This window comes from Cyanistes caeruleus, chromosome Z (genome assembly GCF_971803275.1).
Source record: "Cyanistes caeruleus chromosome Z, bCyaCae1.hap1.1, whole genome shotgun sequence".
Taxonomy (NCBI): domain Eukaryota; kingdom Metazoa; phylum Chordata; class Aves; order Passeriformes; family Paridae; genus Cyanistes; species Cyanistes caeruleus.
The window spans coordinates 15,618,331-15,635,834 of NC_141732.1; the positions used below are offsets into that span (position 1 = coordinate 15,618,331).

The 17,504-nt window shown below is 45.3% G+C and overlaps 2 protein-coding genes across 2 annotated transcripts in view; one reads left to right on the forward strand and one right to left on the reverse strand.

Moving 5' to 3' along the window:
• LOC111940938 (uncharacterized) overlaps positions 1 to 17,504 on the forward strand; it is a 776,486-nt gene that overhangs the window by 444,458 nt on the left and 314,524 nt on the right. The window lies entirely within an intron of this gene.
• Positions 675 to 11,383, reverse strand: LOC147648157 (uncharacterized). The gene is made up of 6 exons (XM_086868262.1): positions 10,248 to 11,383; positions 5,443 to 5,627; positions 4,243 to 4,363; positions 2,498 to 3,164; positions 2,033 to 2,147; positions 675 to 1,663 (listed from the first exon to the last, which is right to left on the reverse strand). Exons 1-4 carry the CDS (start codon positions 11,203 to 11,205, stop codon positions 3,154 to 3,156), a joined length of 1,275 nt encoding a protein of 424 aa, XP_086724388.1. The 5' UTR covers positions 11,206 to 11,383; the 3' UTR covers positions 675 to 1,663; positions 2,033 to 2,147; positions 2,498 to 3,153.

Here is a 17,504-nt window from a genome sequence, read left to right on the forward strand (position 1 = left end):
CCCCTTCTGCCCACCCGAACCGGCGTGTCCCCACTCCCCGACCACACAACCCTCTCTGCTGTCCCCCCGCACTCAGCGCCCCCCAACAAACTCCGCTTCCACCCCTTCCCTCGCCGCCCCCGTACTTTCGGGCCCCGCCACCCCGCCCACCCTCAGCATTGTAGTTCCCGCGGCTCCGCTCCCTGCCCCCTGCCGCCCCTACGCCCCGGTCCCTGGCGGCCCTGCCGCGGGGCCGCCGGTTCCAGCAGTCCCGCCTTCACCCGTCCCTCCTAAAAATCCTCAGCTTGTTACTGCAACCGCCGCTCCGACGGCGCTTCACACGTCCGCTGACCTCCCACCCCCCGCTACAGGCCCCCCTCTCAACCCCCCCGTACTGCCTTCGTCCCCCACAAGCGGTGCTTTCGCAGCACCCGCAAAGCCAAGAGCCCCACCGCCACCGCCCTCCAGCGCCGCCATTCTAAGCTGCGCTGCCCAGCCCGATTCACAACTCCCGCCACCACACACCGCTCCCCCATGCTGCCCTGCGGTGCTGACGTCATCCACGCATGCGCAGTCACAGCCTATATCGCCGATGCCGGGATAGGGAGGGTCCCGCCCTCGCTCGCAGACACCCGTCTTACAATTACAAATGGCTACACCTGCGCTGCCAATACATTACACCATAGAAATCTCAGTTAAGGGTCAAAAAAGGCATTTATTAGATTATTAGAACAATGCTATGTAAAAATATACAAATATTGTTATGCAAGAATATAGAAATATACAAGTACCAAATTAAATTATATTAACAAATCATAATTTATTTCCAGCCTCTATAACTCACGATACATAAAAATCAATTAGATGTTTAACAATTTATTACTAAAAACATACGGCCCATATAGAAATACAAAAATATGCTTTCCCTTTCTAAATAACATTGTACAAATAGTGATCACAGCTGACAGAACTATACAACTCTACCACTCCATACACATTTCAATGGAACTAAATACACAGCTATACACAAATACATATAAATGTGTATAACTATAACTATCTACAGAAGTACATATGGATTAAATATTACATACAATATAAATAAACATATATATAAAACAGACCTATATAAAAAATTATAAATTTTTATAAGTATAAAAATATCAAGCTAGATATCCATACAACTGCATCAGTAGAAATGTACACCTATACATCTGGATACATATATAATTCCACATAGAAATGTCAATATACAGATAAAAATATAAAAATACACATATCTACCTATGCAAATACCAATATACCTATTTAAAGAGGCAAAGCACTATAATTGCATCAACAGAAATAGATACCCACACAACTGTATACATAGAAGACAGATTTTAACACAACTATAACAACATATATGTATACTTATATACACATATGTAATTATAAACAGGTATGTGTATATATCCATACATATGTACAAAGAATATATCCATAAATAGAAAAACATATATAGGAAATATTCCTATACAAATACGAATATACATATATACATATATAAATATCCGCATAATTATTCCTCTTTATGCCCTCTTTAAACAGAGGGAACTCAGCCCTCCCGTCTTCAAAGCCTCTCCCTCTGTCTCTTGCTCCTGTGCACAGCAGCTCTCCTGGACAGGGACAGCAGATGGGACATCTGGGAGGCAAAGGGAATACTGAGTCAGTATTAAGACCTTTCCCTTGGCAGCACCTGCCCTTCCAGCAGGGAAGGGAAAACCTCAGAGCCTCCCCAGCAGGGCTGAAAGAACAAGCAGGCCAAGCAGGCCAGCGTGTGGCGAGCGCAGTCGCGGCGGGACTGTCCTGCATCCCCCGGCAGGCCGGCACAGCTCCCGGGCCCTGCCGGCACAGCTGCCTTGCCCAAGGACAGCCCCTGTGCCGGCCAGGGCAGCAGCGCTGAGCAGCCCCAGCACGGGCAGGGGCCGCTCCTGCCCAGCCGGGCAGCGCCCACGGCCAAAGCCCACGCCACCCTCAGCCCTGCCCGGCCTCACTGGCCCTGTGGCCTCACCCAGGCTCTCGAGGTGGCAGCAGCAGTTCCCTGTTCACTGCTCTCGCTCCTGGCCTTCAGCTTCTCCCTGCTGGCTCCTGGCAGTGTCTGGCTGGCCTCAAGGTCTTCAGGACAGCTGTGGCAAAAGCGGAGGCTCTGGAATTGGTTCCGAGGCCTGGCAGAGCTGCAGTCCCTGACCCCTCCCTGCTCCCTGCTGGCCCCTCCATCCCCTCAGCCCCGCCGTCCTCTTGGCAAACCCCCAGCCCCCCCTTCAGTTTCTTCAGCCCCTCACAGTTCTCTCACCCCCCTCAGTCCCTTCTGACCTGTTCTGTCCCCTCAGAGCTGGCATCTCCCTCTGCCTGTGCCACTTCCCTGTCACCTCAGTGCCACCATCACCCTCTGCTCCCCCACAGCCCTCAGTGCCCCCAGCAGCTCAAGGTCACCGTCCCTTCAGCGTCACCGCCTCCTCGGCCCCCTCAGTCTCACCGTCCCTCAGCAGCTCCTCAGGGGACAGTGCCTGGGGCCACCGGCAGCTCCCACCGCTCCAGGGACAGCCGGGGCTGGAACTGCTGCTCCACCTGGCCCGGCCCCAGCTCGGACCCAGCACAGGAACAGGAGACAGAGGGGGCACAGGGGGAAAAACAGGAGGTGAAAAAGGCAGCCGAGGGCAGAAAGAGGTTAAAATGCAGCCTAAGGCTACACAAACATAAACCTAGCCCTCTGAACATCTATATTTCTCTTCAAATATAACTATCTGCATTTATAAATAGAATTTTAAGTATGTGTATATATGTATATTAATTTTACTCTAGACATATATAAATTTAAATCAGAAAATCTATAAATGTAATTCCATATAAAAATATATATCACATCTATAACTAGATTTATCTACCCTTAACGATGCAGATCACTAAATAGAGATCTCATATATAATTATAATCTATATTATATATAAATATATAAAAGAATTCAATCTATAGAAACAGAACATTAAAATCGATAAACATAACTATAAGAATTACTTAATAGAACTATAGAAATCTATACATGTAGAACAGAGGGATTCTACCTGCCTGATGGTCACAGGCCCTCCCTCTGTCTCTTCCTGCCGTGCAGGACAGCCCTCCGGGAGACATCCCTCAGATGGCATCTGGGAAGCAAAGGGAACACTGAGTCAATACTGGCTCCTGTGGCTGGGGCCCTGTTTGCCTTGGGCAGCAATTGTCCTGTCAAGGACTGGAGAAGATGGTCTGAAAGGCAGACTCTCCCTTGGGAATTTGAAGCCTGCTCTTTAAAGAACAGGGATCCTTCCAAGTTTCCAAAACTGTGTGAAGCATTCAAGTATCTCAATAAAGTCTCGGCACCCACAGTGCAAATGGCACCCACGAGAGCCTGAAACAGAAGACGGTCCCCTCTCCCACAAAGAAGCCCTGACTTGTTTTTTTCCTTCGTGCTGACAGAAAGACCTCAGGCCACGCTGCAGTGGCTGAGGCTGAAGGGTGCTGTGAGCTGAATCATGAACCAGCTCCGTGATGTCAGATCTACAAACTGCCCTCTACAGTGAGCAGTACCTGCTCCAACTTGACCATCAGCTCTGACAGGACAAGCTGGTAGGGAAAGAGCTCCCTACAAGGCCTGCAGGCTGCACCGACTTGGCCAAGGATTGGATCCAAAGGGCTTCCTCTCTCCTCTTAGTCTCACTAATCTGGGGTCCCTCAGGCTTTTCCTTGTGTTACCAGATTTGTCATTTTTCAATTAATTGGCCTCTGATGTTCTGCTCTCTTTGTTTCTCTTGTGTCTCAGGACAGATTCCAGCAAACTGGTACTACAGTCAGCGATTTCGACTTCTGCCCTCATTTTGCACTCTTTTTTTCCCCCCTGTTCCTTCAAGAAGTGCTCAGCCCAGCTTCCCCTGTCACCCTGCAGAGAATTGATCCATGGCTTCAGCACAAAACTGGGACACCCAGCTTGGTGACGCAGCTCCCACAAGGTCAGGTTTATTCTTGGCTCTCTTGTCACAGCACAGGACTCAGTGTCAGAGCCTCTGGAAAAGTGTGGAGGGCAGGGCTTGGGGAACTTGTGCCAGTGCAGGACTTGAACTAAAGGCACCAGGAAGCACGGACCCTGCCGACAAGAACTCAGCTCTTCTGATCTCCCTTCCTGTCAGGGACAGGCTCAAAGCAGCCATGGGCCAATGGGGCTCAAACCAATGTGGGCTCTCTCCTTACCAGGCTCCTCAGGCTCTGGGCAACTGTCATCGCAGTTCTTGGTGCCAGATGAATCTTCCTCTGCTGCAGCCTCGTTCATGGGTTCCCCTCCTGAGGATTCAGAGACAACATGAATATTCCCCTTGAAAGAAAAGCAGAAAGAAAGAAACCCAAAGATCACTCAATATTTTCTTGGAATCACATCAGGGCTACAATAACCCTTCTCCACTCCCAAAGGACGTGGAGCAGAGGCTGGGGAGGAACACTCAGCACACAGTTCACATGATAAATCTTTTAAATTCAGGATTCCATGGCCAAGACTAAACAGAAGCTTTTACAAAATGACCTCTGAGGCAAATTGTGAACACAGAAAACCAGAAGACACCAAATGAGGTGATGTGCCCTCATGCTCTGACCCTGACTTACCCCACGAGCTGTAAGAAATCAGCCAGCAGAAAGCCAGGGGCTCTCCTTGTTGCCAACACAGCTGTCAGTAAGGGCAGAGCTTGCTCCCAGCACTGCCCAGGGCTGTGTGCTGCAAAGCCACACACAAAGCACACATTTCTGGCTGGGAGTCTCACTACCCCACCCAAGCGCTCAGACAATCCATCACAAGGTGGTGCTCTTTGGAGCCCTCTGCTGCTGCTGCCCCATATGTATGACCCCGGCAAACGTTTATGGACCTAGGGTATTTCCAGAATCAAATTTTCCACTGGCAAAAATCTCTGAGTCTAGAGAGTAGCAAAAAAAACCCCAAAACCAAACCACTCAAAAGACAACCAAATACTTCTATTCCACCAAGGAAGTAAATGCTCAAGATTAAGCACCTGCAAATGTTGCTCAGACAGAAAGATATTCTTACTAGGACCAGTTGCAGAATATGCATCCCTTCTGCAGTAGCCCATCCATCAGAATCCTAAATGGTTCAGAGCCTGCCATGTTTCCTATTATTGTGGAATAAAATGTTTTGAACACTGCTATGTGTGAATTTACATCATCACAAAAGACATCCCATTTGAGCATAAGATAATGGTAAATCCAAAAAATCCCACTCCCCACCTTGAGTCTGCCCTTCCTCAAGCATAAATGTACTGCAGGCACTGGGTCTGCACATTAAGAGAGAGAGACACATTCAACTGAAGCAGCTTTTGCTTCTGAGCCACGGAACAGTGTTAAAAAGCTCTCGGTCCAGCCCCTTTTATTCCCATCCAGTGGGGTTACCTGAGCAGAGGGAGACTTCTCAGACAGGGATCTCCTGATCTCCCGAATCATTTTCTCCACAGCAAGGCCAAGATCCAGCGGTGGAGATTCCTCTTCCTTAAGTGCGCTCTCTGCTGAGGCCGTTGATGCTGCTGCACAGGCGGCACTGCCAGGTGGAGCACTGGAGGCTGAACTGCCTGGAGTGGCTGCAAGAATCCAAACACCTTGTGGTCAGGCTCCAGAATGTGGCTTTGGGATGCAGAGCTCTGCTGCTGCCTTGGATGCAACACATTCAAAGGAAAACTAGGCAGAGAATCTTTTCGCCTTCTAGAACCCCCTTCCTAGCAGGCTTAACAATTTCTGTCTCAGAATGACACAGCATTGTGGGAAAATACTTCCAACCGCCAATTTTCAGGACCTTTTGGAAAAGCAAGGTGTCCTGGGGTGACTTTATGATACTGGTATCTCTAATCGTCTGGTTTATGTTATATATTAAGTCCTGCACCTTTAAGACTGTCTTTGAAAGCAAGAGAAGAGAAAGAAGAAGCGCGCAGTGTGTTAAGGAAAACATCACTCCCACGCACTCCGCTCCTGGACTGTGGTGTCTGCAGCACGGACAGACAGCGAGACAGAGCTTCTCTCTGACTTTTAGTTAGTTTTAGCTAGCTGAGGCAGAAGAGTTCTCTGGACCCTTGTTTTTTTCAATTTTCTTGGATCTGTGCAAGCCTGCTCTGGACTGAACACCCAGCCAAACCCCGAGAGCTCACGCCTGTGACTTACCGGGGCCTGGACCTCGGCACTTTTCCAGCGCCAGAGGGATTGATAAGAACCTGAGTGAGCCGAGCTGCACCACATGAAAAAAAGACCTTTCTTCCTAGACTTACCATCCCATCGAACAGCAAAAAGTTTTATTATTTAATAATTTTATTATTTAATATTACTCAATTTCTGTTAAATAAACAGCTTTTTCCACTTCTCTCCACAGAAAATTTTTTTTTTTTTTCCCTTTTCCCGGACCCGTTAGTGGGGAAGGGCATTTCCCTGTAGAGATCCCCATTTAGAGTTTTCCTTCCTGATTTGCCCTAAACTAGGACAAATACAGTTTTTGGCGCCCAACGTGGGGCAAGAGAAAGTAGAAAAACCTGTACTGATTGTTAGTTGTATTTATTCTGTATTGAGATAAAGCAGTCTGTAGTCATGTTGTTTAGATACATAATGTCTCTTAGAGTGAAAGCCTTCATGTAGACCTGGTCCCTAAAAATTTTTGAAGTTTTAATACCTGTCTTTGCCCTCTTTCACAGTAAAAGAGAACGAATTAGAATGGTTATTGTGCTAAGCTCGGTAATACTGATTTATAGTAAGTTTATAAAACTACTGAAGTTTCTGTCAAGTATGTTTAGCTCATGGTTTCTTCGCCCGACCCTGCCTCCCAGTCCTAGTAGCACATTTTAAGAGTTTATTGGTAATTGCACCCAGTTTGTTAAAAGAAGACCAGAAGATAAAGCGTTTCAGCCTTTTCTTTCCTTCTTCTCCTTTAAATCTGTTATGTCCCTCTTTGAGAATACCCAGTTTCCCCTGAGTGTTAAAGATACCACTTTCCTAGTAGTACAGCTAGCTCAGCTGTTAAGCTTCCTCTATATAGTCTGCAGCTTCTATAGAATGAGAGCTGAGATATCCAGAAGAGCCAATGAGACCCCTACCCCAGAAGTAAACTCAAGTGTGAAAAATCCTGAGTGGTGTAGAAAATGAGAGAAAATTAACCGAACTCTGAAAGAATTTTCTGATCCCCCAGCCTGAGAATTTTCACGTGAACAAATTCAAAACCCAGATGAAGTAGAGAAATATCTGGAAGAAAATTGCTGTAATAATTCTAAAAAGAAAAATATCATTGCAATAAGCTGAACCCTAGCGTATGCTTATCGCACAGTACTAGATACTGTAAAGCAAGCAAATAAATCAGCAGCTACCCCAGTGACTCAAGCTAAACCAGACAGTGAGCCTAAGCCAACAACCAAACCAGACAGTGAGCCTAAGCCAGTGTCTGTTGCTCCTGCCACGAAAAACATGAAATTCAAAACCAAAACCGATCAGCCAGTAGATGATAATAATAGTAATGCGAGAGAAAGACCCTCAAGACCAGCAACTGACACAAAATCAGAAAGCACTGGTAAACCTTTCTCCCTGAAAGACCTTCGTAGCCTAAAAAAAAATTACACTCGACAACCTGATAAATCTATAATTAGTTAGTTAGTCCGTCTGTAAGATGCTACAAGAAAAGCTACAGTTCTAGATAACACTAAAGCAAGACATCTGAGATCCCTGTCACACGATCCAGTTATTAACCAAGAGATGATGAAGAAGGCTGACCCTTATAGTCTCTAAGAACGAGTCCTAAAAAGTGTAGCACAAAGATATCTGTGTGCAGACGATCTCTATATACAGCAAACTCGTTAAAAAACCATAGAACAAAAGATTCAGCGCTTGAAAAAAATAGCAATAGTAGAAATTGTCTTTGTGAGTAACTTAAGTACTAAAAATCCAGACTTAGTGCCATGCACATCTGTGATGTGACGAAAACTTGTTCGACTTAAGCCACAAAAATACACTTCTGCTTTAACAACAATGAAGCGAAATGACCGAGAAAAAACTGTGCTAAATATAGCGAAAAAGCTTCAAGCATATGCAAATACCGTGCATAACCCCATGCAGACAACAATTGCAGCTATAGAAACACGTATACAAAACTTCCACGACAAAATAGAAGAAACTCTCAAGAAATTCAAAAAAAATCTTCTTCCAGTCTCAACAGTACAGACCAAGAGCCCTGGTACTCAACGCAGAAGTTCCCCAAATAGAGAAAAAAAGCTACGAGCTGAGCTGTAGTTTTTCCTACGTGACTGTAGAAAAAACATGAAAAGATGAGATAGTAAATCTACTGCTGCTCTGACAAAACAGATGCTTGAACTGAAAGACAGCAAGACTCAAAAAAAATACTCCACCAAAAAGAAAGCCGCTCCAGTAACCTGTAGAAAAACTGTCTGTGAAAGTCCGTCATATAAATGCCCATGTCCCCAAGAGCAGAACTAATGAAAAGCACCGAAACAATGAGCAAGTGAATCAAGCTGCAAAGATAAAAACGTCAAAGATAGACTTAAATTAACAACACAAGAGAGAGTTGTTCCTAGCTCGATGAGCCCATAACGCCTCAAGCCATCAAAGTAAAAATGCCACCTATAAGTGAACACGAGACCGAGAAGTAAATCTAACCATAGACAGTATTTCTCAAGTTATCCATGACTGTGAGACGTGTGCCACAATCAAACAAGCCAAGCAGTTAAAACCGCTATAGTACAGTAAACGTTAGTCCAAATATAAATATAAGAAAGCCTGGCAAATTAACTACATCACACTGCCCCAAACCCGCCAAGGCAAGCGCTACGTGCTCACAATAGTAGAAGCCACCACTAAATAATTAAAAACCTACCCTGTGCCTCATGCTACAGCACGTAACACCATCCTGAAACTTGAAAAACAAGTCCTTTAGAAACATGATACCCCTGAAAAGATTAAGTCAGACAATAAAACTCATTTCAAGAACAACCTTATAAACAGCTGAGCTAAAAAACATAGCATTAAGTAAGTGTACCATATCCCTTACCATGCACCTGCTGCGAGAAAAGTAGAGAAGTACAATAAACTGTTAAAAACTACCTTGAAAGCGTTGAGTAAGAAATCTTTCAAAAATTGAGAGCAACATCTAACAAAAGCCACCTAGATAGTTAACACCCGAAGTTCCACCAATCGAACAAGCCCAACCCAATCCGAACCCCTACATAAAGTAAATAAAGACAAAGTCCCAGCAGTACATCTCAGAAGTTTGTTAAGAAAAAGTTTAAATCAATTCTACTTCGAATACAGACAAACCCATTCGTAAAGTTGTTTTTACTCAAAGACCGAGTTACACATAGTAAATAATGAAGAAAAATAGAACAACACAATGTGTACCTCAGAAAGATCTGATAGTTAAGTGAAGATTATGAATAAATGCCCTTGTCTGTATATAATGTATGTGTTGTAAAGTTAAAATATATATATATATTAATTTTGATAATAAGTTGACGATATGGGGATAAGGGGTGGAATGTCCTGGGGTGACTTTATGATACTGGTATCCCCAATCGTCTGGTTTATGTTATATATTAAGTCCTGCACCTTTAAGACTGTCTTTGAAAGCAAGAGAAGAGAAAGAAGAAGCGCGCAGTGTGTTAAGGAAAACATCACTCCCACGCACCCCGCTCCTGGACTGTGGTGTCTGCAGCACGGACAGACAGCGAGACAGAGCTTCTCTCTGACTTTTAGTTAGTTTTAGCTAGCTGAGGCAGAAGAGTTCCCTGGACCCTTGTTTTTTTCAATTTTCTTGGATCTGTGCAAGCCTGCTCTGGACTGAACACCCAGCCAAACCCCGAGAGCTCACGCCTGTGACCCACTGGGGCCTGGACCTCGGCACTTTTCCAGCGCCAGAGGGACTGATAAGAACCTGAGTGAGCCGAGCTGCACCACATGAAAAAAAGACCTTTCTTCCTAGACTTACCATCCCATCGAACAGCAAAAAGTTTTATTATTTAATAATTTTATTATTTAATATTACTCAATTTTCTGTTAAATAAACAGCTTTTTCCACTTCTCTCCACAGAAAATTTTTTTTTTTTTTCCCTTTTCCCGGACCCGTTAGTGGGGAAGGGCATTTCCCTGTAGAGATCCCCATTTAGAGTTTTCCTTCCTGATTTGCCCTAAACTAGGACACAAGGCTACAATTCTTTTCCTACCTGGTGGGTTGTAGGCTGGGGGCTGCTGCTCCCTGTGGAGCTGCTGGAAGCTGCAGGGCTGGATCCTGACCACCTCCCGGTCGGCCGGAGGCAGCTGCTCCCCACAGAGCTCCTGGAAGTGGCTGGGGGGCCCCTCCCGGCCGAGAAACAGCGGCCGCTCCCCGTGGAGCCCGAGCAAGTCGCAGGGCGGGATTCGGAGCAGCTCCCGCTCGGCGGGCAGCGGCCGCTCCCCGTAGAGCTCCTGGAAACGGCTCGGCCCCTCGCAGCGGGCCGGCCCCGGCCGGTCCCTGTGCAGCAGGTGGAAGCCGCAGGGCGGGCGCCGGGTGAGCAGCGGCCGCTCCTTGGGGGGCTGCTGGAAGCGGCCGGGCCGGGGCCTGCGCAGCTCCCGCCAGTCCGGCAGCGTCCGCTCCCTGTGCAGCAGGAGGAAGCCACTGGGCAGGGGCCTGGGCGGCAGCGGCGGCCGCTCCTTGGGGAGCGCCTTGAAGCGGCTGCGTCTCTCCCGCCCGTCCGGCAGCGGACGCGCCCTCGGCAGCTGCCGGGAGCACCTGCTCCTGTCCCCGCCCGCCGCCGGCCGCTGCCTGCTGGCCGCGCTCCGGCGCTCGATGCGGAGCAGGAGCTCGGGGCGGTCGCGGCGAAACCAGGGGTTTGTGTAGTGGAGCCACGCCCCGGCATCACCCGGCGCAGCCGCGCCGGCCCGGCCCGGCACCTTGCGGAAGCCGTAGCGGTAGAGCTGGCGCACGAAGCTGAGGAACCGCGTGGCTCTGAAGGTGTGCGGGGCTGGCCCCTGGTCGCCGCCCGGGCTGAGAAGCTCCCGCTCGAAGAGGGAGCGGTCAATGAGCAGCCCCTGGGCCTGGCTGTCCCAGCGCACGGAGAGGACGCGGGGGCTGTTCACCAGGCGCCACAGCTTGGCGGGGAAGGTTCTGGCATTGAGCCCGGCGGGGAGCGGCAGCTCCGCCATGGCGCCGATCGACGACTGTTTGCCACAACGGCCGCGGCGCAACGGCCTCAGCCGCACTGGCAGCGCGCGGCCTGAAGGGGAGCGCTGCGCTCGGCCCCGCGCGCGCCAGGCCCGGCCCCGGCACGGGCCGGACTCGGCGGGGACGAGCGCGGCAGAGCCGGGGCTGCGGGCACAGCGCGGCGGCTCCGGGGGCTGGCCGGACACGGCCCGGCAGGGCGCGGGGCAAAGCCTTTCGTTCTCTGCCTGCAGCCGGCGCCCTGCCATCGCTTTGCAGCGCAACACCAAACTGCCACTGCAAGCTCAGGAGCTTTCAGAAAGGGGTCCAAAGAGAGGAATCTCATGGGAAATTCTTCCGGCTTGCCCAGGACAAGTAAAATCCTTCTGTGTTCTGCCTAGCTGAAGGGAGAGAAGAGATACTAGACTGAGTAGCTTTGCTGTTTTGGTTGGGGTTGCAAACAGAGCTGCCCACTTCAAAGCAGACAGGTCCAATGGGAGAAGGGGAAATGATGAAATTGAAGACATTCTTTTTTGCCCCTTTTCCAGCCAGCTGGCTGCTTCTTTCTCACTGTCTCTGCCTGTCTTCGGCAGATTTGGCACATTTCTCTTTCTTTGGAGACAGAAGAAGCAACGGGAACGGGCAGCAATTTTGTCAGCATTTTCACCAAAGCTAAAATCCTGCCCCCTTGGAAGAATGTTGCTTTATGCAAGGGATTAATCACCTACAGTTAGAGTGAACTTGGGCAGGTGTCTTCACCGAGAGGTTTTGGCATTTCTCGTTCCTCAGTACTAACTTCTCTTTTTTTTATCCCCCAGCTGGGAGAGTTGAAATGCCAAAAACCCTCCTGCAGCCAAGTCTTTTCAATGTAAAGGAATACAATTCAGTAAATTGAATAGTTGTGGGGCCCAGGTAACCCACTGATTCAGAGATCCTGGCCCTCCCCTGGAGGCAAGATACTTGCTGTAAGAGAGAGAAAAGTAACACTCCCAGAAATCTTTGAGTTAGTTATGTTAAACTGTTAGACTCCATTGGTGTTCTCCCCTGCCATCCCACCCCGATACTTGTATCCCGGTTTCCCGCCCCTCTCCAACCCTATAAATACCCCAGGTTTTCCCCTGTTCTAGAGCAGCTGTCACCAGCTCCCTTCGCGAGAGCATAGCTGGAATAAAGGCTAATTCTCAGCAGAATGCCACACAGTGCTCTGCTCTCTCCTTCCATGTCGTCTGCACGCTGCCGCTGAGCTGAGCTGAAATTACTCGCCGAGCAGAGGACGTGTCTGTGCCCCAGGCAATCTGACAGTGGATTCTGCCGCGGGAGTTGCAGCAGCACCCTTCCCACCTCTGGTGCTGTGGCAAATAGTAATTTGGTATAAAAGAATACAGTTCAGGAAAAGAATACAGTTTAGTAAAAAAATTACAACTGATAGATAGAATTTGCCAGGAATTCAGTATGATTAAAGCATAAGCAAAACTGACCGGGGTGCAGAGGCTTCCCACCCTGCCTCACGTACAAAACAAAGCACTTCAAGCTAACCTTATAAGCTGTATGCTTATACATATTCATGAATGTTTCCCATAACTTTCCTCTTAGTTACAATTTTTCTGGCTTTACCTCACTATTCTTCATGGTGCATGCTTCACTTGTTGTTAGGGGGTCTTCAGTCTTCTTTTGGTGGTCTTTTGGCAAAAGCTTCTCCTTTTCCTCGTTGTCCCTTGGATAACCTTACAGGTTTGCGCCCGCGTACAAAGCATTGTGTTATGTGAGTCTACTCATTAGTCTGATATTTACTGATTTTTAGGCCCAGTGCCTAAATTTGTCCATCTCAAGGCTGTTTTCATCTTGGGGCATCACCCAAACTACATCCTGTTCCTCAGTTTTAACATGTACCATCTGTAAAGAGGTGCATCTCTCTTGGAACACTGATTCTTTTGATTGCTTCTAATAACCTTAATAACAGTTACCATTTAGTTAACACTAATCAATTCCATTTATTACAATAAGACACCCCAAGAATCACACCACAGGCCTGAGACAATTACCCAAACACTTCTTGAACTCTGTCAGGCTTGTTGCTGTGAGCACTTCCCTGGGGAGCCTGTGCCCAGCCACTCTGTGGGTCAAAAACTTTTTTCCTAGTACCCAATTGAAATCACCCTGACACAACTTCATGGCATTCCCTTGGGTCTTGTTTTGGGTCAGCACAGAGAAGAGGATAGTGTTTGTCCCTCTGCTACCCTACCCTGAGGAAATTGTCTGCTATGGGGTTATCTCTCACTAGCCTCTTCTTGGCTGCTTCCATCACCTTGGTCTCCTTACTCTGCACACATCCTAATAGTATGATTTATTTAATATAGTGCAGTGCCCAAAACTGTCCCCCGCACTCAAAGTGAGGCCACACCAGCGCAGAGGAGAGTGAGACAATCTCTTCCTTCACTTGACTGGCAATGCGTGGCCCGACGTGTTCAAGGTCAGCCCTCCTGGCTACCAGAGCACCCTGTTGCACATAACATTTTTTAACAAGCTTGGGACAAGATGGAACAGATATTAAGTAGAAGTAGAGGAGATGTCCCAGGATCCAGAAAAGGGAAGACAAAATTTCACTGTCTGTGCTTACATTTTACTTGAGTTCTTTGTGCAGGTGCTTCAAAAGGCAATGACTTTTTGAATCTGTGCCAATCTCTCTGACCAGCAGTGTCAGTGTCCCATTTGTATGTGTGTCTGTTTCTCTGAAACAGGTGTTTGGTAAATGGAAAAGCAGCAGCTGCATCCCTAAGCCTGGTCAGAGATCTCATGTCCTGGGGCACTGGCTGGGCCCAGCACAAGCAGGAGAGGTCCTATCCTGGACAGCTGGTGGAGAGGTCCCCTCCTAACATCTCTTAATAGAAAGGATAAAATATGGGAACAAAGACAAGAATTACAGGAGACATAAAAAAATAACATAAGTGTAGCAATCTAGAGATGAGATGTAACAGGGAAGAGATATAAAACACATTGCTTGAGAGCAGATGACGGATAAAACTTACTCAAATAAACTCTATTATTTTTAATTATGTCAGCTCTTCTAGGAAATTACCTCAAGCTGCAGTATTTAAAGGCTAATTCTTCAAGCTTTGGCTTCTGTGATTTTGTGAGAGTGTTACTTCAGTTAAACATGCAGCAAAGTCAGCCTTAGATAAGCAGTGGATTTAAGCACTCTTGACTACATTTAACCTTCCAGAATTCACTAAATTGCCTTATATTCAGGTAAATTTATAATTAATTCTATAGGGTAATTAGTAGTTCTAAGACAGTGAATGACAGTCATCATAAATCATGAAGACCATTTAGTTCTTATGAAAGATAAGTAATGAATTACATGCTCTTTCCACAATGCAGCCTAATATCTTGAAATGCATGTTTAACTTTTAATTTAATAAGCTAGTGGCACTAGAGTACAAATAAGTGAAAAAAAATTGATATTAATATCCTTAGATCAATAACTGTATTTTTGAATGTTTGACAGTTTAATATAGATCTCACAGAATAGGCACCACCAAAGAACATGCTCATTAATGATGATCACTCATCCTTCCTTTTGTCAGAGTTTTCAGTCACAGGTCTCTGCCTCTTCAGTTGCAGGTCTCTACCTCTCTTCTGTGAAAGCAATACAAAAATCTCCTATCCAGTGTCAAATTTCTATAAGAAAATAATGATTGACAGTTCCAATGAACATGACTGCCATGTCAGTTAAGCTGGTTCATATTCATATATATTCAATATAGTCTAATATCCACTTAAAAAGGGAATTTAAATCTCCTGGGCTTAAAAAAAAAATTTGACATTAGCAAAGTGTATGTGATGAAGAGAGTTCTCTGGAAAATAGAGTGAAAGGAAAGAGAAGAAAAATTCTGCCTTTTTTTTTTTTTCTTTAGACCTCAAGGATATTTAATATACCTAACATCTACAGCCAATTTGAAAGTTCAAAAGTAAAACTATAATTGGAATTTTATTTTCCAATGCTCTAAGGAACATTTTTATATCAATATATGTCATAGAGATGTCCAGATTTTGCTTTTATCTCTAGGATACCAGAAGGGAGCCTATAATTAGCAGAGGTTTTAATAAATAGAAAAAGCTAAAGGAAATGTGTTCCTGTCTAGCTGAATTTTAATACAATTAAAGCTTTAAATTTTAATTAAATATGTAAAAATTAATCAGTTCCTGTGGCAACTAGTTCCTCTAATATGGTCAAAACCCCACAAATAATGAAAAAACATATAAATCAACTATTTAATACATTGAGAGGTGGACAGTTTTTTCAAGATGGCTTTGCAGAAGAAGTTATTCAAGCAAATACATTAATAGTTCTACGCAACAGATAAAAGAATAAACAATTAGGCTATTAGGTTAGGCAGTTAGTTTAAAGCACTAGCTCAGTCTTACTCAAATGCTAAACTTTTTCAACTTTTGAGCTTCAATTTTCAAAGATTTTTTTCTTCTAGAGTCAGATGAATCTTCTGCTCATATAAAACTCAGTTTTTGCAAGTGAAATCTATTTTCTGAAGAAGTTAGTTGCAGAAAAGCAAATAAAAACCATAAAGGAAATAAAGATTGTGCAACTGACTCTTGCGTGCATTTCTTAATATGCTGATATAAACCTACTGTTAGACCACAAGAGAGAGATGGGTATGGTAAGTATTTAGAATTTTAGATTCTAAAAGTTTGTCACAATGCTAGGTTCTGTTCTGGTAACCCTATGCTCTCAATTAAATCCTTAGAGAACTGTACACACCTTTTCACACTCAGGGAACAGAAAAAAACAGCAAAAGGAAGCAGAATTTTGTCTTGATAAATGTTGGTATAGTCAGAAAAGCCAAACACTTTTATCATCTTGTCATAAAATGCTTTCATTACTCATTATTAGACTCAGTTCACAAGGAATGACACTGGCATTTCTTCTCTGATGGAAATTTCTTCTGCTCAGAAGAACAGCTTCACTGACAGCCCACCATACAGTTGTGGCAATAAAATACATGGTTATTCTAATGTTTGGAGCATTGAACTTCACATTGGAAATCATTATCATAACTGGTATACCAGCTTTGAGTTACATTGCACCATTTATCAGAGTCTCCCAAAGAAGCCTGCAAATTTTAAGTATCCCTTGCCAAATGAGTGTGAGACATAGCGTGAGATCAGCTTGTCTCATTTCACAGATGACAAACTGATTCACACAGCAATTTGACAGCTGATCTATGAATCTTTTTCAGAAGATAATATAACACTCTCCATACTGAACATCATTCCAGTTCTACTTCTTTCTGTTTTTTAGAAAAGGAGTAGACCGTAGTATGTTGGCCTGTGTTAGATGTTTTTAGACCATGTATTCTGTAAAGAAATTATTGACTGTAATTTAACTTAAAAAAATACTACAGTGATTTCTGGTAACTATTTTTGCAAATTTATTGGTGGGGAATTGGGAAAAAAACCCCCCAAAATTATAAATGATGGTATGTTTGTACAAATCCTTGGCCTGGACTTGTGAGTTTTTCCCTGTAATCTCACCTTTTGAATATATTATCCCTAGGGCAATGCATGATCAAATATTTTTTATTACAGTTATTTCCTGTTGCTAGGAGGTGCCATTATCATTGGAAAGAGTTCCCAGATTTGTTTCTAGGGGGTTATCTACATGTCTGGGCTGACACACCAAATTCCCCCTGCCACAAGGCAGGTACTCAGTGCTGCCCAAAGACATGTTCAACACTTAGAGGTATTCTCCTGCCTCAACCTGGCCTAGGGCTACATGCTGGCCTTTCAAGAAACCAAGAGGTGAGTAGGGATCCCAAAATTATACAGTGGCACCCTGTAATGGTTTTAAAGCAGTAACTAAAAAATTTCTTATTTCTTGCTGTGAGATATGGATTAGAACAAGAGCAAAACAGGCTTAAAACTTAAAAAGGAATAAAGAAAGTTTATTAACAAAACTACAAGAATAAAAACACCAGAATAAACTTCCAGAATAGTCTTTTATCCCCCACTACCTGACCATTCTTTTGTACACGTGACAACATAGAGACAGAAAAACTTCAGAACTTCAGTGGTTAAAACAGTCCCAATTCCTGCTACAGTCTTTTCATCAGTCTTTGTAGAGAAACAGGAGTCTCCTTCTGCTAATCTGTAGAGTTTTTCACAAGAAAACTATTTCTGTTATAGTTTCCTATTGCCCTGATGCCAGATGCCCGGAAATCTTGTTATCAGAGCTCACTCCTCCCATTTCACATCACTCTGAGGTGTGTGTGGGCCATGAGTCTAGGGATGT